This window comes from Melanotaenia boesemani, chromosome 11 (assembly GCF_017639745.1).
Source record: "Melanotaenia boesemani isolate fMelBoe1 chromosome 11, fMelBoe1.pri, whole genome shotgun sequence".
Lineage (NCBI taxonomy): Eukaryota > Metazoa > Chordata > Actinopteri > Atheriniformes > Melanotaeniidae > Melanotaenia > Melanotaenia boesemani.
In genome coordinates, this window is record NC_055692.1 from 21640843 (window position 1) to 21664888 (window position 24046).

At 39.4% G+C, this 24046-nt stretch overlaps 1 protein-coding gene across 1 annotated transcript; it reads left to right on the forward strand.

Annotated features, from left to right (window-relative positions):
• Window positions 1-12981: 12981 nt before the first annotated feature.
• Window positions 12982-18784, forward strand: LOC121649561 (aquaporin-3-like). The gene is made up of 6 exons (XM_042000491.1): window positions 12982-13172; window positions 16126-16252; window positions 16520-16657; window positions 16790-16905; window positions 17005-17222; window positions 17352-18784. The coding sequence occupies exons 1-6, from the start codon at window positions 13065-13067 to the stop codon at window positions 17554-17556; spliced, it is 912 nt and encodes a 303-aa protein (XP_041856425.1). The 5' UTR covers window positions 12982-13064; the 3' UTR covers window positions 17557-18784.
• The last annotated feature ends 5262 nt before the right edge of the window (window positions 18785-24046 follow it).

The window sequence follows — 24046 nt, forward strand, 5'->3', positions numbered from 1 at the left end:
TGGTTGGAACAAAAACCTGCAGCCACACGGCCCTTTGCTGGACCAGTTTGACATATGTGTTCTAAAGGCTTTCTCTTATTCCCCGCATAGATCTGCTGACCTCTGGAAGCTTCTGATGGTACTGGTCTGAAAATTTCTTTGTGCTTTGTGTGACTAATATGAAACAGTCTGGCTTTCTTTTAATCAAAAGAGGAGAATTGTAGAAGAAATTTTACTTATTATGCCTTATTGCTTCATATACTCACTTTAAGAGTCCATTTACTCCATTATTTCTTTAATTGTATTCATTGCTTGTTACTGTATTACAGTTTTATTACACTTTTTACATTGTTCTTTTTACTCATCATGCTTTAATTATCTTTTAATTTATCTCTTCAAATACATATGCTCTGTTAAATGTTCACTACGAAGGTAAGATGACCTTTATCTGGTCCTTCCTCAGAACCTTGGTTAGACTGGTTCTTGTGGAGGCACAACTATGTGAGGTTGCTTTGACGCCAGACCCTGGGAGCTATGTGTCCATCCAAGGTCTTCAGGAAGGAGGATTCTTTCAACAGAAATGTATAACTATTTGTTTTCCCTTGCCTCACCAGAGTCTCCTTTGACTTTATGCGAGTCAGATGACACTCCTTGCTGCAAGTATTTGTCTTTGTTAACTTTGTTACACTTTCTCTCAACTAGACACTTGGTAATTAATTTTTCTACAACAGCCCTGCTACATCAGTTGGATCGGATTGTGGACAAGGTTGGTGTCCTTTACCGGCAGGTTTATCGCCTTCATGGGGGTAAGAGATCCTCCAGCTACTGCTACCTGCAGCTCTTAAGAGATTTTGAAACAGCTTCATTAACAACGTAGTCATCAGGGGGTGGGACATACCTCAGAATTGGTAAGACAGTGCTGCTACTGGCTAGGAATATAGCCAGCAGCAGCACTGTCTTACCAATCTGTCTTGCCACAGATATAAAAAAGTGGGTCCAAGAGTGTGAACCCTGCCAAGTGGCAAAAGCCCAAGGTGTTGTACCTCAGAGCTACACGGGCCATTTATTGGCATTTAGGCCAAATGAGATTGTGGCCATGGACTTCACACTGTTGGAGCCTTCCCATCACTAGTTAGAAAACATTCTTGTTATGACTGATACACTGTGACCGTCCCAACCTGGGTTCAGAGGGCATCCATTGTTCTTCTCAGGTTTTGCTGACAAGTGGATCTTTAATTTCGGTGTTCCAAGCCATATTCACTCCAATCTCCAAAAATATAAATTTTATTTTTTTTAATTGAGTAAAAAAAAAAAAAGCAACATTTTAATAATAAATAATGTATTTGCAAATATTCTTTACATTCCAAAATCAACAACAGCTGTACTTTTCTAAGGACCAGACCCAGTAAAACCACATTCTTTACAGTGGGTCTGATCCCACCACTTGTCTACGCAGGGGGCCAACGTCCAACTATGAAGTGGTTTTGTAAATGCCGTTGAAATCGTAACTGCGGTGCACGGAGGCCAGCTGGAGGGGAGCGAGGTGAGCGACCACCAATACTGTCCAGGTGGAGGTGAAAGTACAAATTTGCAGAGTGTCTGCAGCACCTGCTGCTGGAGCCTCGGACTGAGTAGCATCTGTTTTATCACATCCACTTTGCAGTTCCAGACATGGACATCAGTCCAATATTTTGTCTGATAATGTTACAAACCTAATCAAATTAATTTAGTCACAGGTTGTCACACCCAGTACCATTTACTAAATCACTCTGGTTGCACCAGCACCCGTTTTTAAAACTGATCTAATCCCCTTTAGGAGCCTACAGTGGTGCAGAAGGACAGGAAGCCATCTGCTTTGATGGTTTGATTTGTCATCATCCAATTAGATAGACTGGTGAAGATGTGGCCAAAAATTTACATCTGCATCTTTGGAGTCTTGCACAAAGTTTCTCGCTTTGTATCCACAAAGATATTTACAAAAGCACTTCTATTTTTCTTTTCAAATACAAATCTTTTTAACAAGCACGCAAATCCTTTACATCTTCACAAACTTGAATTGTTCAGGCATATTTTTTTTGCAGGATGACAAACCTTGATTTACAAATATGAACTTTAAAATTATTTGCAAACATCCATTTACAGCCACAATTTTTTTGGGCTCAATAGTGAGCCTATACTACTGCAACAACATAGTGTAACCCGACACCCAGCAACTTCCCTGCTGATCAGACACCTCTCCACCCTTCAGCCAAGCCAAATCCGTAGTGTATCTTCTATTGTGAGTGAGTGTTTTAGTTGGTGAACATGCATGCAGGCGTGTATGAGTGCAAGAGCCTGTGGCAAATGAGAAGCAAGAGCAGAGTTACTGGAAGAAAATGTGGAAGTTAAGTGCAGTAAATATACAGTACAAGTTACAATTGTTTCGGCTACACGAGACTAGACTCAAAATATCTGGGGCTAAAAGTCGCTGGCAATGCCACCGAGAGCAACAAGATAAACATCTGCAGAGTAGGTTTATGTTATGTTTTGAAATAAATGTCCAATAAAAGAAAACATTTTTTTAACAAAGTTCACCTTCAAGTTTGAGAATGAACATTGCGTGACAATCTTACAGGCCCATTCTTGCAAAGATTTGTCTAAGATTTCACTGGAAGAGCTTCCATTGGTTACTGAGAGGGAAAATAAACCTTCTATACAGCTCAGGTAGTGTGCAGAGCAGGCATAAAATGTACCTGAAGAGGGATTGCTTACATGTCTTTTGTAATGCTGTTGTGCTCTTAAGACAGAGGTTCTTATTTGTTCTACTAAAGGAAAATTGTATAGACAAGAAAAGCATGTTATATAAGTGTGTTGACCTCATGCTGATATGCCATATGTTTGTTGAAACATCACTGCCAGTCACAAGTTGAATGATAAATATGCTGTTGAGGATGAATTGTTTACCAATGTGAAAAAAAGGCTCATAATCTTTAGCTGCCAGACTGACACATTTAGCTGTCTCTTCGGATGTGTACTTGTTTGTGTCTGCAGCTATTGGAGTGAAGTTGTTTTCTTCTGTTTACAGCAGGACATAATTAAAGAGAAAGTGAAGAAAATGGAAATGTACCTGAGAAAGACTTTGCAAACCATAAACAAGGCTTAACAGAAATAACTGTCTTAAATTATATTCTTTATTCTTGATAACAGGGTTCCTTCGCAACCTTACAGTATCTGTACTGCAGTTTTTTTTTCTTCTTTCCAAGGCTGGAAAAACACTTTTCTTTACAGGTTATTATTTAGTTAGAAATTCTATTCTCTATAATAATAATAATAATAATAATAATAATAATAATAATAATAAACATTAATAGGTAATAAATTTAGCAACCTCAGTCATTTAGCCAGCGCTTCGGCTTTTAAAAGGTAGATATTAGGTTATTTCCCTCCCTGAACCAACACCTTACAGTAGTGGAGGTGTGCTGAAGCTCCTAGGAGCTATGTTATCGGGAGCTTTATGGCCCTGGTAGGGTCACCCATGGCAATCCGGTCTCTAAGGGAGAGACCAGATAAAGACTAGCTCAGATGACCCTTATGATGAATGAAAGCATTGGATCCAGGTTTCCGTTGCTCAGGCGTGGGTCACCAGGGCCCCCCTCTGGAGCCAGACCTGGACGTGGGGCATGGAGGCCAGCAAGTGGTGGCTGGGTCTTGCTCATTGCCCATTGGACCCAGTCAGGCTTAGCCCAAAAGGGTGGCACAGGCCCCCTTCCATCGCCTGTGGAAGGGCCATTGGGGTCAAGTGCAGTGTGAGCTGGTTGGTGGCTTTACCCGGGTGATTTGATCCTTGGCTGCAGAAGCTAGCTCTGGGGATGTGGAAAATCACCTCTCTGGTCTTCTTCTGCCTTCAGGTTGGGGTCGGGTCCTGACTGTTTGGGGATTGAGGAGGAACAGTGAACAGTTGACCAGTTCTAAACCCTTCTTCCCCCTCTTCAGGGTCTTGGAGGGGACAAAAGGAGTTTGACCAACCAGTCTATGCTTTGTGGACTTGGAGAAGGCATTCAATCGCATCCCCTGGGGACTCCAGTGGAGGGTGCTCTGGGAGTATGGACTACCCTTGTATGAGCTGTCCAGTCCATGTACAACAGGTGCCAGAGCTTGGCCTACATTGCTGGCAGTAAGTCAGATTTGTTTCCATTGACGGTTGGATTCTGCCAAGGCTGCCCTTTGTCACTGATTCTGTTTATGACTTTTATACAGCAGAGTTGTTGAGAGGATCTGGTTTGGTGGCCTCAGGATTGGGTCTCTGCTTTTTGCAAATGACAGGGTTCTATTGGCTTCATTAGGCTATGATCTCAAGCTCTCGCTAGAACAATTCGCAATCGAGTGTGAAGCAGTTGGGATGAGAATCAGAACCTCCAAATCTGAGACCATTTTCCTCAGCCAGAACAGGGTGGAGTGTCTTCTCTGGGTCGGGAATGAGGTCCTGTCCCAAGTGGAGAAGTTCAAATATCTCCTGTTCACAAGTGTGCCATCTGCAGAGATGCAGGCCTGGAAATGCCTCGTGATCACCCTGGATGAGCTGGCATCTCTCTAGCCAGGGAGAGAGAAGTCTGGGCATCCCTGCTTAGCCTGTGACCTGACCCTGATAAGATGGATGGATGGATGGATGGATGGATGGATGAATGGACGGACGGACTGACGGAAGGATGTTGAGTTATTAAGAATCAGGAGGTCTTTGTAGGCCCAAATGTCTTTATAGGTGCCATAAAGGTGGTAATATCTCAGGCAGAAATACATCAATCTTGTCATTGACCAATGACAAGGTTTGTGCTTTTTGTCAGTGGTTTTGTAAATGGCTTTTCCATATGTTTAATTGCCCTTGGATAAAACAAAGAATCCCATGTTGCCCCTAAAAGCAACAACTTTCACGGCCACTGTGTGTGAATGAGAAGCACATACAGTATTTGCAGAAGTTGCATTTTAAATAGAAAATTTGAACATATCATCCAAAAGTAAATATCATACTTGGGACTATTTTTGTAAATTCAGTATGTTGAGTGGAAGTTCCTAGATAAAAGTTAACTTGCTGCAGCATTGCTTAGTTAACTTCCTCCTTGGGGGTTTGATGTTTTCTATGTTGCTTACTAGTTTTTATGATCAAATCTGATGTTTAGCGCTGCGCATTGCAGAACTCAGAACTTTAAATTAGGAGGGGCTCTTTAATGCATTTGGATTTTTTAACCTTTTTTTGTAAGTAGTGAAGTGTTGCAGTTGTTTTCATTCAGGTGCTGGAACCCAGGACAGTTGCTGACATGTGAGGTAGGATTGAGAAACTGCTGTTTCAGAGTGACTGTACAGTTTTATGTCCTCACTTCTGACTCTACAGAGATAATGTTAGTAAGAATCACTCACCAGCACAAACTGAAACTACACATGACACCACTGCACCACTTTTAGTTTTTGTTTTGAGACTTTATCTATTCTTTCTGCAAAATTCAGTAAGCTTTAAATAATTATACTTTAATTCTTTTTTTTTTAGATTTTGCAAACCCTTTTCATTGAAAGGATGTGCAAAAATCAGGAGGTCTTTGTATGTCCAAATGTCTTAAAGGTCCCATATTATACACTTTATTCCCAATCTGAGACCATTCATTAATATCTAAATGAAATATTTCCGCCATGGTATGGACAAATCGACCCTCAGTTTGAGTGCAGCGGCTTCTCTTCACCTCCCTCTTTTTAGCAGCTTCAGAAATGTGCCGTTTATGGTGGGCGGAACCCTGGTGGAGCAGCTCAGCTGTTGGCTCCGCCCATCGCATCGCCCGTCATGAGGTGATTGACAGGTTAATATATTTTCAAGCTATCAGACTAATAAGGCCGAAACGATAAAATAACTGCCAGCTCTTACCTCTCCAGCTGTGTCACGGACAGTTGGTATTGAACCTGGTTTCAGCTTCAAACGGTCGGCGAAGCCTGCTTTCCATGCCCCCATGTTGTGGAAACAGTCCTCTTTGAAATGCTGGCCACAGACATGCAAAACCTTTGGAAGTTTTCCGGGTACATTTCCTCCAAAAATAAAATTAATCCACTCAGTCCTCGTGGGTTCAGTGGATGGAAGTAAAAAAACGTTTTCGTGTTCATTTATGCAGCCACAAACAGAACAGTGCTTCTGTCGCTTAGCCATGTCCGCTAACGAGGGTTGCCGAAGAGGGAAAAACACTGGGCGCTAGGTGATTTTTAGAGGGCGGGCTTTGAGAGCCGGTAGACGGGTCCATCGCTCTGTGGGGAGTGGTTATTGTCCCTTATGACATCATAACGTACACGCTTTCAAACAAGCTCATTTCAGCGCTTACTTCCCTAGAGGTGGAGCAGGGGGGAGAGAGAGCGCCTGAAAGAGTTTCACACTTACGGGTCTCCTACACATGCGGGGGGACCAGTATGACTGTTCCAAAACCATTAAAAAGTGAATTTTGCATAATATGGGACCTTTAACAGGTGCCATAACGGTAGTCACAGCTCAGGTGAAAATGCATCAGTCTTGTCATAAACCAGTGATAAGATTTGTGCTTTTGGTCAATGGTTTTGTACATGGCTTGCTCTCTGATTGGCTATATTCCGTTTCATGTCACAATCTACACAGTCACAACTCAGGAGTTGTTGGTTTTCCACACACACAAGAAGACTTTTGGTTGTAAATACTGAACTAGATCAGTATTTCAGATTGTCAGCCATGACCCGTTTCAGAGCCGATTGTCTGGACGAATTTGCTCTTAACACACCTCAGACCAAATGATAATTTTGTAGGAAAATCCTATAGAACTTAAGATAATCAGGCGTTTGCCAGCCTTAATTGGGAAGGTGCAAAATTGGGACAAAAACAACCCGATAATCTTTATGTGTGTACCTAGCTTAAGTGAGGTGAAAAAGGAGTGGAAAAAAAGAGGGGTCATCAACATTTGTTCCATATATATTAGCAATGCATAATTTCATATTTTGTATGGATAATGTAACTATTATTAATATATCTTTGGGATCTGTAATTGTGCCATTAGTGGTAAAATGAACTTTTCTGTTTATTAGAATGGCTACTCCTCTTTGCCTGGAATTAAAGCTAGCTGGATACACATACGGAAATTGTGCTGTAGATAGCATGTTAACTGTTGCTTTTAATAAGTGAAACAATTGCAAAACAATGTCTGCCTTTAAATCCTTCACTCTATTAAACACCTTTAACAAGTTTTTACCGGAATCATCTCCACATACCTTGTGATCATGATCAGACTTGTTAAGTGTTATATGCTTACTAAAGAGTGTGTGTGTGTGTGTGTGTGTGTGTGTGTGTGTGTGTGTGTGTGTGTGTGTGTGTGTGTGTGTGTGTGTGTGTGTGTGTGTACATGTATGTGAACGTCTACCTACATAAGTGCATTCTTTTGTGTATAGGTGTATATGAGAGAATCCACCCATGTGTGTAATGTTCCTATAGGTCTTTTTATCTTCAGTGTATCCACATGCTTTGAGTGTACGTGAACTGTGGGTGGATGTTGAAGTGTTCTAACATGTTCTGTGTTGTAGGTATGTTGTGTGTGTGTGTGTGTCATGTCTGTGTGTGCCTTATAAATTGTTGTTAAAATGGCATAATAAAGTGAAATAGCAGCTTAGTAAAAGAACAAAAACTCATAAAAATTGTATTAGAAACTAGCAATCGAGTATAATTATGGAATAATAAGTTTAGTGTTTGTGGCAGATTAATATGCATATTAACTTTAGTGAGTGTATATATTTGCTCTTTCAGACTAAAAGTTGTATTTTAACTATATCAGTGCACAATCCAACATGTCTTTTTAAATCGCTACCTAGACTTAACTAAGCAAATCAGTACAAACCTCCAATTGGATAATTACAACATGGGCGATTATCTTTCTGTTGGCAACACGTTTTTTTTAACCCCAACTAATGCGACGAGTAGCTTCTCATTTCTTAGCAAACAGTTATGTCGAAAAACACACCCTGTGGTCATGTAAAGGATGTTAGTCTGTTTAAGAAAGGTCATATTTTTGGCATGGCTTAAGCAGAGAAAACATCTAAGGAGATTGCAGAAACTACTCAAATTGGGTTGAGAACTGTCCAACAATTATTAAAAACTGGAAGGATAGTGGGAAACAATAATCTTCCATGAAGAAATGTGGTCAGAAACCCTGAAGGATGGTAATCTGCAATCACTTAAACATTTGGGCAAATGAAATTGTAGAAAAACAACAGTAGAACTATGGTAGGGCTATGTGTATTAGTGAAAGTAAGAAGATTTTCACATGCACAATGCAAAGGAAACTGAAGGGAATGGGACTAAACAGCTGTGTAGCCATAAAACAACAATTAATCTGTGAGGCTTACTGAAGATTAAAGGCTTCAGTTTGCTGGAGAACATAAAGATTGGACTATGGAGCAATGGAAGAAGGTCATGTGCTCTGATGGGTCCAGATTTACCCTGTTCCAGAGTGATGGGAACATCAGGGTAAGAAGAGAGGCAGATGAAGTGATGCAGCTATCATGCCTAGTGCTTACTGTACAAGCCTGTGGGGCAGTGCTATGATCTGGGGTTGCTGCAGTTATTCAGGTCTAGGTTCAGTAATGTTACGTGCCTAAAGAATGAGGTCAGCTGACTACCTGAATATATTAAATAACCAGAAAATTCCATCACAGATTATTTCTTCCTTGATGGCACGGCCATATTCCAAGATGTCTGGTGGATTCATGAGCTCAAATTGTAAAAGAGGTTCTGGGAGGTTGAGACATCGCTTTGACTCATGGATTGGCCACAACAGAGTCCGGATCTGAAACCCACTGAGAATCCTTAGGAAGTGCTGGAGAAGTCTTTGCACAATGGTTGGACTCTCCCATCATCTATACAAGATTTTGATCCAACAAAATATTAGAGCATGTGACCTTTCTTTTTTCCTTTTGGTGGCAACTTTTTTTTTCACCAGGCTGTGTGGCTTTTGGCCTTTCTACAAATCTAATGACCACTTTTTTCTTTTTAAATTCATTTTTCCTCCTAGATCTCAACTTGACCTCTGCTGAATTGTCCTCTCGTTATTGCACAACTATCTGAGAACACTTACAGCTTCAACAAGACATCAATATAAAAAAGGTTTGGGGTTTTAGTATATGTTGTAAAAGTTCAAACAGGTGTGCAAATATTTAGATGGTGATCTCTGTTCCCTTCTTTCCCAGTTAAAATGCTCTTTTGCATTTCAGCCAGTTCAGTTTTTGCTGGGGTTCTTCAACTTTTGCATGCTACTGTTAATGTATTATTAAAGGGAACTGCCTTTAAGAGAACTCTGTTGTATTTGTCCAAACCTAATGAAAAGAGAACTACAGACATGAAGCTGACACTAACACCAGCTTCTGTTGAATTTTGTGTTGCAGGACAAGTTAAACCTGATATTTAGTCACAAAAAACAGTTATATATTTCTAGGAAGAGGTAGATTTTGATAGCTAGAGCATAATTAGTCATGATATGGAGCAACAAAAATTTTGAAGAATGAATAATCCAGAAAGAGAAACTAAAAAACTACAATAACATAAAAAAAAAAAAAGATTTTAGAGTGAACTCACCAAGCACGTGAGATTTAGTTCCCAATATTGTTGGTGAGTAAATGTTTCTTTGTTTACAAAAGAGGTGAGTCAACCTGTGCTGTCTCAACCATGACTATCAATCTTTCTTCACCTGTCTGCACTTGTCTGATCTTCCATTACTTCACTCTTGCTGGAAATAAACACATCGCGATGCAGAGGTGTGGACCCAAGTGCATGTAGAAGAGGCAGACCGGTGAAGGGAACAGATTTTATTGACAAACTAAACTTACAAAACAAAATACTATGAAGGCCAAAAACCTTGACATGGTATGAAACATCACTAACGGCAAACAATGGATTGGCAAGGAAGTACTAAAACCAACAGCTTAAATACACTGGTAGACTATCTAGACAAACAAAAGATTATAGAGGCAACAAACCGTGACATGATATGAAACACATTTCTAATAGCAAACAATGGACTGGCAAGGAAGAACTGAAATCAATGGCTTAAATACACTAGATGACTAACTTAATACAGATAAGGAGAATGATCAACCCAGGTGAACTAATGAACAGCAAACAGAAAGCAATACAGGACTAAATATGACCACAAATACAAAAGCCCAGAAGTAAACCAAAAACATAAACCGTGATCACGACACCCTTATCGTGTACAGATATGACCGTCAATCACAAACCTTGAGAGTAGAGATGTAGGAGCACTTCTTAACTTTCAGTAACCTTCTCCAGCAAATTAAGAGGTTTAGTTTGTTTGTTAATTTGTAATTGTAAAACATTTATAACGCATGCATTGTTTTGACTGATGTAACTCAGAGTGCCTTCAGTATTAAACCACGTCATTTGTAATTTCCTGAAAATGGGCTTGTGCGTGCTTTCATTAAGATGCATTCTGCATACTGCTATAGAATATTTTCTGTACATGTGTGGTATTTCAAAATCACATGAGTGTAATGGTAAAATTACATATAGTCTGGGTTCATATATTTTATTCTTTATTCCAAACAAAATGATGTAGTGAGGAAATGCCTGTGGTAAATGGTCTGTATTTATATAGCACTTTTACCCAAAGTGCTTTACAATATACATTGCATTCACCCATTCACACACTGATTCGATGTCTTGCTCAGGGACACCTTGACATGAGCTCGACAGGCCAAGGATTGAACCGGCAACCCTCAGGCTACAAGACAGCCACTCTACCCACTGAGCCACACCACCTTGTGATTATGAAACATTGGAGCATTGGGTGTTGCAAAACTTTCCATCTTTGTGTGACTTATTTATCACATAGCCTTAAAATTGCAGAAGTATGTCTGTGTGCAAAAGTTTGTGTGTTTCATGATAACTTGTTTTTGCATACCTTAGCATATGAGTTTTCACCTGAAGAGTGCAGGTGGCTGAGTGAACTCAGTTTAGAAGCAGAGTGAGATAGTTCAACTTCTGCGAATAACATCCTCCCTCACCTCTGCTCCAAGCAGAAGCAGATAAAGGTCTAATCTGTTATCTTGTGACCGAATTTTGAATTATCACTTTTGTGTGATCTTTAATTAATAAAAATTAATCAACAATGTGAAATATACAAAGGAATTTCACCTGGTATATGCAAAAAATGTTTATAGGCCTAATGTTCAGGACATCCAAACAATTTATATTCTCAAAAAAGCACATAAAAAAGGAAAAAGCAAAATAACGTGGTGCTGCACTGATTCCAGCAGATAAAGGCATGGCTGTGGGCTTTTAAAAGTGGATCTCTTCTCATACCTCTATTGAAATTAGACAAAGCAGGTATAGTGTACAGTGATGAAGTTTCACAAAAGAACATGCCAGAGAAAATGAGATGAGGGACAGAAAGGAAAAATAGAAGGACATTTGTGAATGGGTGAAAATGATCCAGTAAGACCAGCAAACGTATGGAATTTAGAACAACAAAACTGGGGACACTGGACCTCATTCTTTTTCCCATATTTGAATGAATCTCATAACTTAGTCCATTTAGAAAAATTGGATCTAGTTGTGTAAGCCACATGAACATGCTATTTTCTATTCAGTTGCTTATTTCTTAAATGAAATTATTAAAACCCACATTTACAGTCAAGTAAAAAAAAGCAAGGTTTCAAGCATTGGGACATAATTAAATTAAATAATTGCTCTTTACATTTCTTAAAATGAACTAAATAAAACACATGACATACTACACCCTGATATATATATATATATATATATATATATATATATATATATATATATATATATATACATACACACACATTTGCTTCTCAAAATCGGACATGTTTATCTTTTATCCATGCTTCATCTGTTCACCAATTTTTACAGAATTAGACCTCTTACCGTTTGTAAAATCACACTAATGCTGGGCTTACACCAAAAACATATCACGGTCGCAGACTAAAAACGGAAGTTTTTGGGAATCTTAGAAGTTTTACTGGAGTCACAACGCGCTCCCCTCATCTCCATCGTTAGGTGTAAGCTGGTAATCTGCGCTGTTTCATGTCAGTTTTTCTCTAGTTTTGGATCTGCGACAGTGTCAAACGTGTATGATATTTTCGCAAGTCGCGGTGACGAAACACGACCAACAACCAATAGATAAGCTTTGACAAAAGCAGAAACAAGAATCCCGACAGTAAAAACAAAAAAAACAACAACAACAACAAAAAAAAGACGAACAAGAACCGGTGATGAAACGTCGTCGGTGGACCGTTCAGAAAGCGGAGCGGATGGTTATTAAGAAGTAAACATCTGCTGTGGACCATTTATGTGTTACAGTATAATGATCTAACAAGTGAGAGATGAACAGAAAACTCATTCATCCCTCCAGATTCTGATGAGTCGGTGTAACTCCTGGTGGAGATGCAAAGGCACACTTAATGATGATGTGTAATTCCCTGGAGGGAAACTCTCCCCTTGCTCGCTTTTCTGTGGGCAGATCAGCTCTGTTCCATATCAACTGTCCAACATATCAGGAAAAAAAAAAAAAGCTAAAAGAATCTAGTTGTAGTCTTGAAAATAGTGATTCATAGTCTTTGTCAAATCTCAGACTGAGACTAGGATAAGACTTCAAACTCTAAACATTTGTCTTTAGATGTGAGCAGGTGTGAGCTGGTAGTTTTCTAGTCTTTTGCAAATCTTTAAAAAGATTTCTTGTGTAAGCCCAGCATAACAGAGACCAATTTTGTCTTTGCCCTTTTTTCACCTAAGCAAAATGGCAGAGCACACAACAGAGAGAAAAAAAAACTGTGTATGTATGTGTGTTCTGTGTTCAGAGTAAGAGAGAGGAGGAAGAGAGCAAACAAACCAGTCTGTGAATCACATCACAAACAGGGAGGTGTGTTGCAGAGGGTGGGTTAGAGCTTAAACTTGGGACCAACCCCCTCCAAGTCAACTTGGCTATTTAAGACAGAGTCCTGTCATTCCAACTTCTAAGCTACTCAGGAAACTATATTCCTGCTGTGTGTTTCTGCTCATTGTCTCATCAGTCTCAAACAGCATGGGTCGCCAGAAGGCATTGCTGGACAAAATGGCCCGGACCTTACAAATCCGGAACCTGCTGCTTCGTCAGGCCCTGGCAGAGTGTCTAGGCACTCTTATCCTTGTGGTGAGTCTCTGTGTACACATTGTCCAGTTACTACTAAGTTGTATAAATCTTAATCTGTTTATAGAGTTAAATTGTTGTCATGCCTATGAGGGGTGCCCTGAGATTAAACTGAGAGATTGGAAACTAATATTTATGGCGAGTCTTCAGGAAATTAATACAAATCCTCTGAAAACATAGGTATACATTCCTGCACATAGTGTGTAGCCTATATGAAACTAGAAATATGGATCATCTAATAAAAATGTTACAAAGTACTAGAACGTATGTAATATTTATAGCTGGCAACCTCATTCTCTGTTTGAGTGTTCTCTTTCCCCAAGTATCCTCACTATTCAATGGTTTCTGTGTGCTCAATTGCTCTCCATATGGGAGCACTTGTAATCTATCATTTTTGTGTAGCGGAGGGAGATAAATGAGTGTGAAAAACTGCATGTAATTCCTATGCCATACAGACTTCAGTGGGAGTAAACTCCTACACTTTGTGTATGCTGAGCAAATTCCCACTAAGTATTTAAATGTAGTGTCACTTAGACTGACAAGCTGAGTCAAGAAGAAACAAGATAAGTGTGCAAAACCACATTTGCAATCACATATTTGATAATGTTTGCAAAAAGCCAATGGAATCCAGCATCATGGAGCTAAAACCTTATATCTTTTCATCACATGACAAGGAGATATGTTTGTGTGCAAATGAATGTAGATGTTAATTGCTCAGTAGCAGATAACTTTTTTGATTGCCATGGATTAGTTAATGGCAAAACACACTGAGAGTGAAAATGCAGTATAATTATTAGTCAGGCTTATTAGTCACACCTACATGGTACTGGCAGGACGGAAAGGTGTCTGCTTAACAGGGGACATATGTTGATCGCAACACTGGAAAATACAAAGGCAAAACAACAATAGATGTTACATTTAACATTTTATCAGCATAATTTTACTTCCTCAGTCAGAGATTATACAAGTTGTACCTTGGTGTTTTTGTTTAACATTCTCTCTATGCAGGTGCCTTCTAAATTCATGGCTCATTGTTACTAATTCAATTACTTAAATTATTAAACATGAATTTTCTGAGTTCAGTTCATGTGGAAGAAATCTAAAAAACATGCCTTGACTTTAGTTTTGGCTTCAAGCAGAGTTTAAAAGTACCATCAAAGACTCCAGATTTACCTCTATAGGAGGTAACCTATAGAGAGGTAATTTAACTCCAACTGTTTTTTCTACCCTCTATAGTAGACTGCATTTTCTGCTTTCAGCAAGCATTTCAGTGCTTTGATCTGCAGAGCAGCAGTAGGAGGACCTATGAAACTCACATATTGAATCTCAAAAGATCTCCCAAGTACTGATTTAGAGACTGGTTCTAGGCCAGCAGATTTTTTTTGCCTTAAGCTCCAAGACAATTGCCAAGTATGTGTCTCAGCGGGTTGGCTGTTGGGGATTTTTTCAAAAAGCTCCCTGACTGTGTTCAAAGTTGAGGGTAGCTGCATGGATGCATAACTGTTGGCTGTTGCAGTGAAGTCAACAAACTGCAACATTATAACAGCAACATGCCACTGATCAGTATGAGATGTGTAGTATCAAGACTAACATTCATTACTCAGTACTAGACAGAGTCAGATTTAAATAAGACCTTTCTTGTGGAATGATATCTAAGTAGCGGAGTTGGCACTTCCAGGGTGTTGGCTTGTCGTCTGTAATCCACTGCATCTGACATTAGGAACTGGAACTAATACCATGTAGTTACATATCTCCTCTTACCAGACAACTAATTTATAATTACTTTAATGTGGGTAAAAGTGAATGGTTTTATCAGATCTAAGTAAACTCCTCTCTCAGATTACTGACAGGAGATCATAGTGACTGACTATTGACTATAGAAATCACACTTAATCCAAGTATATGTAGCAAGGCTTCCCTTAGATATATTTCTCATAGAAATAGAATGGGCATACTTACAGACAATCTCTAAGCATATTTGCCTCCAGGCCTGGTGGTCAGTCAAGCCAAGACAATAACGTTTTAGTATTTTTGTTGACAGATTTTTATCATAGCATATTATAACACCACACTCCGAAGCCAAAACAGCTCAGCCTTTCTAACATAGGGCTGATTGATGTGCCTTTGTCCCAGTTATGGTTGTTCATGGGTGGAAAACAGTTTAGACGAAGACCAGTGATCATGAACGCCCCTGAGGCGCCAGTCTCTCTAAATGTGGTTTTCACAAGTGAAACCTCAACTTGTGAGTCGTGTGGTCTGACTGAAAGCATCCACATAGGGGGCTAAGGAAGTAGCAGCCTAAGCTTGGACCACACAAGCTTTCTGAACCAAGCACTCACAAAGAGAATACATATAATCGCAAAGAATGACAAACACACAGTTTAACACTTGCCGAGCAGTACTGTTTAATATATTTATATTTTCCACTTTTAAAACAAGCTTTGAGAGCAACAATTCCCCTCCAAACCAGGTCAGCATAGTGACCCTTTTGTATGTAAGAAATACTGTAGATATCTATGCTATTATGAACACAACAGAGCTCTTCTCTTTTAATTCTGAGTTCTGAGCTGACTCAGAGGGATTTTGTTTAACTGGTTTCACTGATAACAATCACACATTTTCATCCCTCAGCTTGACCTTGACTGCCTGACATAGAACAATATTTACAGTCTTTGTTTTTTTTGTTTTGTTTTTTTTAATAACATTGAGATATTGAATATGGCTGAAATGTAATGGGAAATCTCTCTTAATGAAAAACATATCACCTTCTTTAGGTAAAAAGAAACTGATTTCTTTGGCTGAAAAAACAGAAGTAGCAACTTGATTAAACTGGATTAGAATGAATTCACAACGGGAATGCAATTAATTATCACACACACAAACATCAGATCATTTGCATGTCTCAATAACAGAAACAAGTTAAGCAAGTTAACTTGTTTTTCTTTCCTCCCTTCAGATGTTTGGCTGTGGTTCTGTAGCTCAGCTGGTTCTGAGTGGTGGTACCCATGGGATGTTCCTCACTGTCAACTTTGCCTTCGGTTTTGCTGCCACCTTAGGCATCCTGGTATGCGGCCAGGTATCAGGTAAGCAAACTGATTCCTCTGCCAAGGCAAGAGTTGAAGCAGTGCATAGTTCTGGTACACATTATGTGGTCTAAATAAATAAATAAATTAATTAAAGTTAGATTTTTTTCTATTATAGATACATGGTGATAATATTTCTTTGAGCATTTATGTCAAATTGTATTTGTCAATGTCAGTGGATTCAGAATACTTCTATTTTGGTATTTCAGGTTAGGTTATTGTACTGTATACTTTTAACATACTGACATTTTGTTGAAATATTTGAAGGTGGCCATCTGAATCCTGCAGTCACCTTTGCCCTGTGTCTGCTTGGAAGAGAGCGCTGGAGAAAGTTCCCCATGTATTTCCTCTTTCAGACAATTGGTGCTTTTTTCGGTGCTGCTATCATTTTTGGCATGTACTATGGTAAGAGATTACTCCCTCTGATGAGCCCCAACCATTACAAACAGATGCATGTTTTATCTTTTACTGTGCGTAATTTAAACAACTGGCAAAACAAATATTCTGTTCTTAATCTGTTTGTTTATATCCCATTAGATGCCTTGTGGGACTTTCCAGAAGCTTACAATGTGACTGACCCTGAAGCCACAGCTGGCATCTTTGCTACCTTCCCTGGAAAACATCTCACCATTCTTAATGGTTTCTTTGATCAGGTATTCTTTAAAATAAGGACAGTTATCATGGACAGACATTTCCAAATTTAGATTATGAAGCTCACAATTTCCCTACACATGTACCTCTCTACAACACAGATGATTGGCACAGCTGCTCTGATCGTTTGCATTCTGGCTATTGTGGATCCATTCAACAACCCCATCCCACAAGGGCTGGAGGCCTTCACTGTGGGATTTGTGGTTCTGGTCATCGGACAGTCTATGGGCTTTAATTCTGGCTATGCTGTAAATCCTGCCAGAGACCTTGGACCACGTATTTTCACTGCTGTGGCCGGATGGGGGGTAGATGTTTTCACGTAAGTCCAAATATTTTTAGACATTATTTTCTTAATAATTAGTTTTTTTATATAAATGTCCTCCACACCTCTCTTAATATTGATTTACTATTATTTCCTGGTAAAAACTCTATTTCTGTCTCCCCTTAGGGTTAGAAATGGCTGGTTCCTGGTGCCTATTTTTGCCCCGTTCATTGGCACTATTATTGGTGTGGTGATCTACCAGCTGATGGTTGGTTTCCATGTGGAGGGAGAGGTCCGCGACAAAAAAGCGAAAATGGAGGAAGAAAACATTCGACTAACCAATGTCAATTCCAAAGCCAATTCCAAAGAGGCCAGCAAAGACATGCTCTAAATCTGTTGGAAATATGCAGCTAATCACTTCAAAACATGCACATGTAAATACTGTCAGTCCACAACTTTTCCTTTCTGACGCAGCTGTATTTTTTAAAAAACACATTTCTAGCTATTGGAACGTGTCCCAAGAAAATTCTGTCTGTTAATTAAGTCAATTTTCTCTATGTTGTTGCAAAAGTGTATTATATTGTAGAAGAACTATGTACAGTATGAGAAAAAACAAATTTTGAAATGCAAAATAAGATGACTTCTTCTAAGACATTTACATTTTGGGCTTAGCGTCTATCTCACTTTAATGTTAACAGTATTGTATCCTCTGTACCCTTTTAGTTTGCAGAATTTTATACTGTTTTGTATTCCATATATACAATAAACATATTTGTCTTTAACAGTTTGTTTTATTTTTCTTTTTTTGCATTTTCTTTGTTCAGATATTTTAAAAGTTCAGCTAAAGCTTTCCGTTTTTAATTTTAGGAAATATTCCAACGTCTGACATTTAACTGTACGTTTCACTCATTATAAGCCTAAATACGTTTAAGTGTTTTGATCCTCTTGAGTCAAGAGGATCAAAACACTTATGTGTATATAGTCTACAGTCTAGACTATATGAACTGTGCTGTCTGAGCTGACAGATGGCAGTGAGGCTTTTCCCACAACATGAACTTCTTTGCCATTACTTTCATTAACCAGCGATTATAAGCTGTTCTTATATACATTCAACGACCAATTCACAAGTGATAGTTTGTATTTTGATGTTATTCAGTAAGGAGAGCAGATTGGAACTGTTTTTCCAAAACAGATAAATGTTATATAAAGAGTCTTCTATTTCTGTTATTTGCTGCAGTGCATTCTGCCATAGAAATTCTTTTTTGTTATAGTCTCACAATATTTTTTAGTTTTTCTTTCTTAATTCTCTATTGATATGTTAAGCATTATTATTATTGTTATTGTTATTGTTATTATTAAGTAGAAATACTGTATGCAAAAGATCTTTACTTAGCTTAACCATAATCAGAAGCATCTAGACTATAGTGCTTTCAACTGTGCTACTATTATTGTGCTCGGTGTACAGAAATGTATTAATAGCCCAACGTTTATACCCGTTGATGTGTGTATAAACTGTGTATCTATGGCTGGGTGCAAAACTGGAATGTGAGTCTTGAATGTACAAAGGTGGTGGGTAAATGCTTTTACACCTAAACAATAAAGTTCTTTGTTGTATTGTTTCAAAGTGGCTCATTTTACCCTCCTGTTATTGTCCCCCTTTTTTTTTCAACACAAATGCTTCTCATTTCTGGCCCTGACTGGATTCAAAATACATAAGATAAGAAAAGTGGGGGCAAACCAATAAGTTATGCTTATCTGTAAATACCACTTCTTGTGTTGAGGTATACTGGCGACCTGTCCAGGGTGTACCCTGCCTCTCACCTGCTAATTGCTGGGATAGACTCAGTTACCAGGAAACCAGGAAATGATCCATTGAGATTAAAAATCTCTTTTACAAGGATGTCCTGGCTGTCCAAGATGAAGCAGCAGTAGAGACAAAATGCAGAGTATAAACAAATGTAAATCATTTAACAGTGATGCAACAAAATCCCCAAGACAGAAACTGAAGTGTCACGGACCAGTGAAGCGGACCATTCAACAGTGGTCTGTCCAATCGGGTTGCAGCATTCAAGCCCGTACCACCAGGCTCAGGGACAGCTTCATACCGCAGGCCATAAGATTTCGAAATGCTGCCAGCAGCAACGCCACCTTTAAATAATAACATCTTCTTATTGCTTATTATATATTTTACTGTATAACTTATTTGTAGTATTCTTGCTTTTTGCGTTGGAGTATTTTTATAGGTTTATATTCTTTTTAGCATTGTTAGGAGAGCCTGGGATTTAAGAATTTCACTGCCAATGATTGCTGATGTAATTGTTGTGCAATGACAACAATCAATACCAAAGTATAGAAATTGGATGGATGTTGAGGTTCACTGCTAAATCAGTTGATGAAATTTTGCCCAAATTTAATCTTTAAATTAGTTTATTTTTTTTTAAAAAATGTTGGGCGACAAAAATATTACACAAATGTGATGTATATTTTCTTGAGAATACTTAATAATATTACTGGAAGACAAAACAGAATTAAGATTGTACTTAAGAGGAAAAAGAAAAGTTTGAAAGTTGGGATAGTGATCTGTGGTATTTTAAGCTGCTCTGATCTGGCTAGTTCCAAGCAGAATCCACAACCAGAACTGGATTTCATTTAGCACATAAATCAGGTCAGTCTTGGTAGACTGGGAGATACATTCCTTTTGATTAAAAGAAAGTCTTGCCTACTTCTTCTTCTAAAAGAAAACAAAAAAAGAAAAGAAAAGAAAAAGAAGATATATCTAATCATGCTGGATCTTTTTCCAGTTTCAGATGATTTTGTTTTTGTTTAGTTGTTTAGGAGAGATATAGGAGAGTGTTTTTAAACGTTTAAAGTCCCTCTGTATTTTCTATCCAGCCTTTCTGTTAAACATATCAAAGCATCACATGATGAAATGAATATTTGTGCAAAGTGTCAGCAGCATATCTGGATAGGAAGACGTGTATGAGCAAACCTTAAAAGCTTATACATTTAAAAAAGTGGAAAGATGTGACTTTGAACATTACTGACAATGATCTAAAGTCTTATCAGTTTGCAGTGAAATGACTTTAACATAAAAAAACCACCAGTATGGCCATTTAAAGAGCTCATTTTAACAGTGTTTAGCAAGTTGTGAACATGTGTTTTCCATCATGAGCTGCCTCATTAGGAACAGTTTGATGCGTACAGCTAAAGTGGAATTTTACCACGAGATATGATCAGATGATTTGTTGAAGTTTTCACCATTTACAGCTTCAATTTAAAAAAGATTTGGACAATGTAAAAAGTAGGAATGCAATTTATGAATCCCTTAAACCCATATTTTATTCATCTTAGAAAACAGAAAACATATCAAATCTTGAAAAAAAAAAGAAAGTTACTATCTTGTGAAAAATATTAGCTAATCTTTAATTTAATTACAGCAGCAAGTCTCAAACAAGTTGCCTCCCACAGTAAATGGTGTCTAATTATACTACATTAGTTTTGAAAAAGACTGGCATGACTGCTTAGTCATTAGGCAGCAGAATAACCTTAAACTAGTCACGTTTCTGCTACCATGTTTTACATTGTTCCATAAAGCCTGGGATTTGCCAGGACAGGACATGTTCTCAAGGTTCCCACTTGGGAGTTGGTTGTGTAGCACTGTCCTCTCTCCCGTTCCACCACTAAATGCAAACTTTGAGACGCAACAGTGAAAACAATATTTCACAGTATTTCACAAAAACTGTGACACTTATACTATGGTATTGTTTTTGTGCTTAGTAACTTAACTTGTGCACCAATAAACAAATTAAATTTATGTTTTGCAGTGGTGCTTTTTTTTATACAACAGACATTTTTCAGACATTCCAATCAGGCCAATTTCTAATTTTAGACACATATTTTCTGGTAACAGCTGCATCTGCCTACATATCTATAGCTGTCTGAATTTTTGTTTATCCATCCATCCATTCTGTTTATGCTTTTTCCACTTTCCAGCTTGCTGGGAAGTTGGAGCCTATCCAAGCAATTAGGCAAGAGGTAGGGTACACCCTATTGCAGGGCAGTCACAGAAAGACAAACACTCACACACAGAAGAACTTAAAGTGACCAGTTAGCCTAACATGCACGCCTTTGGGCTGTGGGAGAGAACCTGGAGAGAACCTCTTGCATACACAGGGAGAACATGCAAACTCTGGCAGGAAATTTCCATGTTTGACCCGTTCCCCCGCCAGCTCCATTACTGGCATAGGATACAGAACAACACTGGTTCAAGTTTTCCCTGGACCAAACGTGGGCCACCGGTGTCCCCTTCTGGAGCCTGGCCTGAGGGTAGGGCATGGAGGCCAGTGCCTGGTGGCTGGGCCTTTGCCCATGGGACCTGGCTGGCTCAGCCCAAAAGTGTAACATGGGCCTTTCTCTTACTCGGCTGAAGGCGGGGACCCAGGCCGTCTGATCCTCAGCTGCAGATGCTAGCCCTAGGGAACTGGAACCTCACCTGTCTAGTGTAGAAACAAGCCTGAACTGGTATGTGAGACTGTGCAGTTCCAGCTAGAAATAGTTGGACTCACATCTACCCACTGCTTAGACTCTTGAACCAGTGTGCTTGAGAAGGGCTGGACCCTCCTTCATTCTGGAATTCTAATGACCCGTGAGTACAGTTGGGCGAAAATGCAAAATAAAACATTTTTTTATTGACAAACTGAATGGCAGAACTGAGAGATTTAATATAGGCTTTTTTGATGGTAAACAATATAAAATAACATCAACAATGTAACAAAATAAAAAAAGACTGGTTGGGAGATCACCCAACCTTTTCCCTCAGGAACTCCTGTAGGGGGTGCTCTGGGAAAAAGTACTCGACTCCCTTGTATGAGCTGTCTGGTCCTTGTAAAATTGGTGCCAGAGCTTGATCCATATTTCCTGCAGAAAGTCGGATTTTTTCCAGTAAGGGTTGGACTTCGCCAAGACTGCCCTTTGTCACCATTTCTGTTCATGACTTAGGACTTGGGACATAATTTCTAGCGAGGTGTTGGGGGATCCGGTTCGGTGGCCTCATGATTGGGTCTCTGCTTTTTGCAGATTACGTAGTCTCAAAAGAGACCATGGTTCTCAGCCAAAAAAGGCTGGCATGTCCACTTTGGGTCGGGAATGAAGTCCTCACCTAAGTGGAAAAGGTCAAGTATCTCAGGGTCTTGTTCATGAGTGAGAGATGGATGAAGTGGGAAAAACACAGGAGGGACTACATCTCTTGGCTGGCCTGGGAATGCTTCAGGATTCCCTGGGATGAGCTGGCAAATGTGGCTGGAGAGAAGGAAGTCTGGGCTTCCTTGCTAAGGCAGGTGCCCCCACAATCCAGCCCCAGATAAGCAACAAAAAAAAATGGATATTTATTTAACCTTTACATTGCAGCAAAACAGTGACTAAATTTAGGGCTGCTGTGGCCTAAACTCGAGGTTATCTGCCAGACACATGTTCTAATAAACGTTAGAGCTCTTCTGTGTCAGTAGCAGTTCATTTATTCTATCCACATACAGACACAAAGTCCATGCAGTCCAACAGTAAAGAATAAAGCAGTACTCCAATAGAGTCAGACTCAATACCATGCACCTAAAACACAACACGCTAGCAACAGAAATACAGTATAACCACCACCGAGCACATCCCACTACATCATCCATTTGTTCAAATGCCAGTAAGTCAGTATGTGCACCTTTCAAACTTAGTGACACATATGCCTACAGCAATAAACCAGCTGTCATATATGGTTTAAATTTACTGAGATAATGTTAGTGGTTAAAGCAGTTTTACGACGGCAGCGTTTTACGGCAGCAAACTGCAGTTTGGGGTTATATAGAAAAGTCTGCGTATGCTGCATGTCCTGTCTGAGGCTGTAAGTTAAAGAGCTGAGAATAAAGCTTGCTTAAAACGGAGAAGAACTGACTCTCGATCATTCTACAACTTTGCCTTCGATAAACCCACGGAGTGGCTTGTTTGGAAACAACGATTCCAGAGGTACAGAATCACCACGAAACTTGATAAAGATGATGGACAAGTGCAGGTGAGCAGCGTGATTTATGTGATGGGCAACGAGGGGGAGAATATCTATAAGTCATTCATGATGATTACAATGATTTTGCCATTGTGGTACAGAAGTTTGATGAGTACTTTTTCCTGTGGAGGAATATTATCCATGAATGGGCTTGTTTCCATCAGTGGATTCAGTGAACAGGAGAGAAAGCAGAAAACTTTATCCGAGCACTGTATGAACTTTCAGAGCATTGCGAGTTCGGCACAACTCAGGATGAAAATATTCGCGACCAAACTGTGGTGGGAATAGTAGACAAAGAGCTCTGCCACAAGCTACAGATGACGGCGGACCTGACACTGGTGCAGACAATACACACTGTCAGACAGTCGGAGGAGGTAGCAGCGCAAGTGAATCTGCAGGGAGACAGTGCAGGATGTGTTCAGGAAGTGGAGTTCAAACGGAAAAGCCCACACTGGAAGCCTCAACAGCGACAAGACAAGTCTAAAGACAGAAAATGGGGAATAAAGAAAAAGAAATGTGGCAAACGTGGAAAAGCACAACATGGCAGGGACGAAAAATATACTGCAGGAAAAGCCACATGCCACAGCTGTCATAAAATGGGACATTGGGCCAGAGTGTGCCGCAGCAACAGGTCAGTGAATGAAGTGACAGGGACTGAGAAAACTGAGCAGAGTTCTTATTTCCTGGGTTCAGATCACAGCCTATGTGATCTGTGGACACAGAGTCAACAACCTACTCAGCCGGGCCCTATCAGTCAAGATGAACCTGGTGAGGCGAGTGGATGAGATCAAATCCAACACCAGTCACCTACAAGCCTACGGTGAGCATGGTACAC

Bases quoted from the DNA above. Each gene is read 5' to 3' on its own strand.
- LOC121649561 (XM_042000491.1), top strand. From the start codon at position 13,065: ATGGGTCGCCAGAAGGCATTGCTGGACAAAATGGCCCGGACCTTACAA. The intron at 16,658-16,789 runs GTAAGAGATTAC...ATATCCCATTAG, and splicing joins CATTTTTGGCATGTACTATG to ATGCCTTGTGGGACTTTCCA. The intron at 17,223-17,351 runs GTAAGTCCAAAT...GTCTCCCCTTAG, and splicing joins TGGGGGGTAGATGTTTTCAC to GGTTAGAAATGGCTGGTTCC.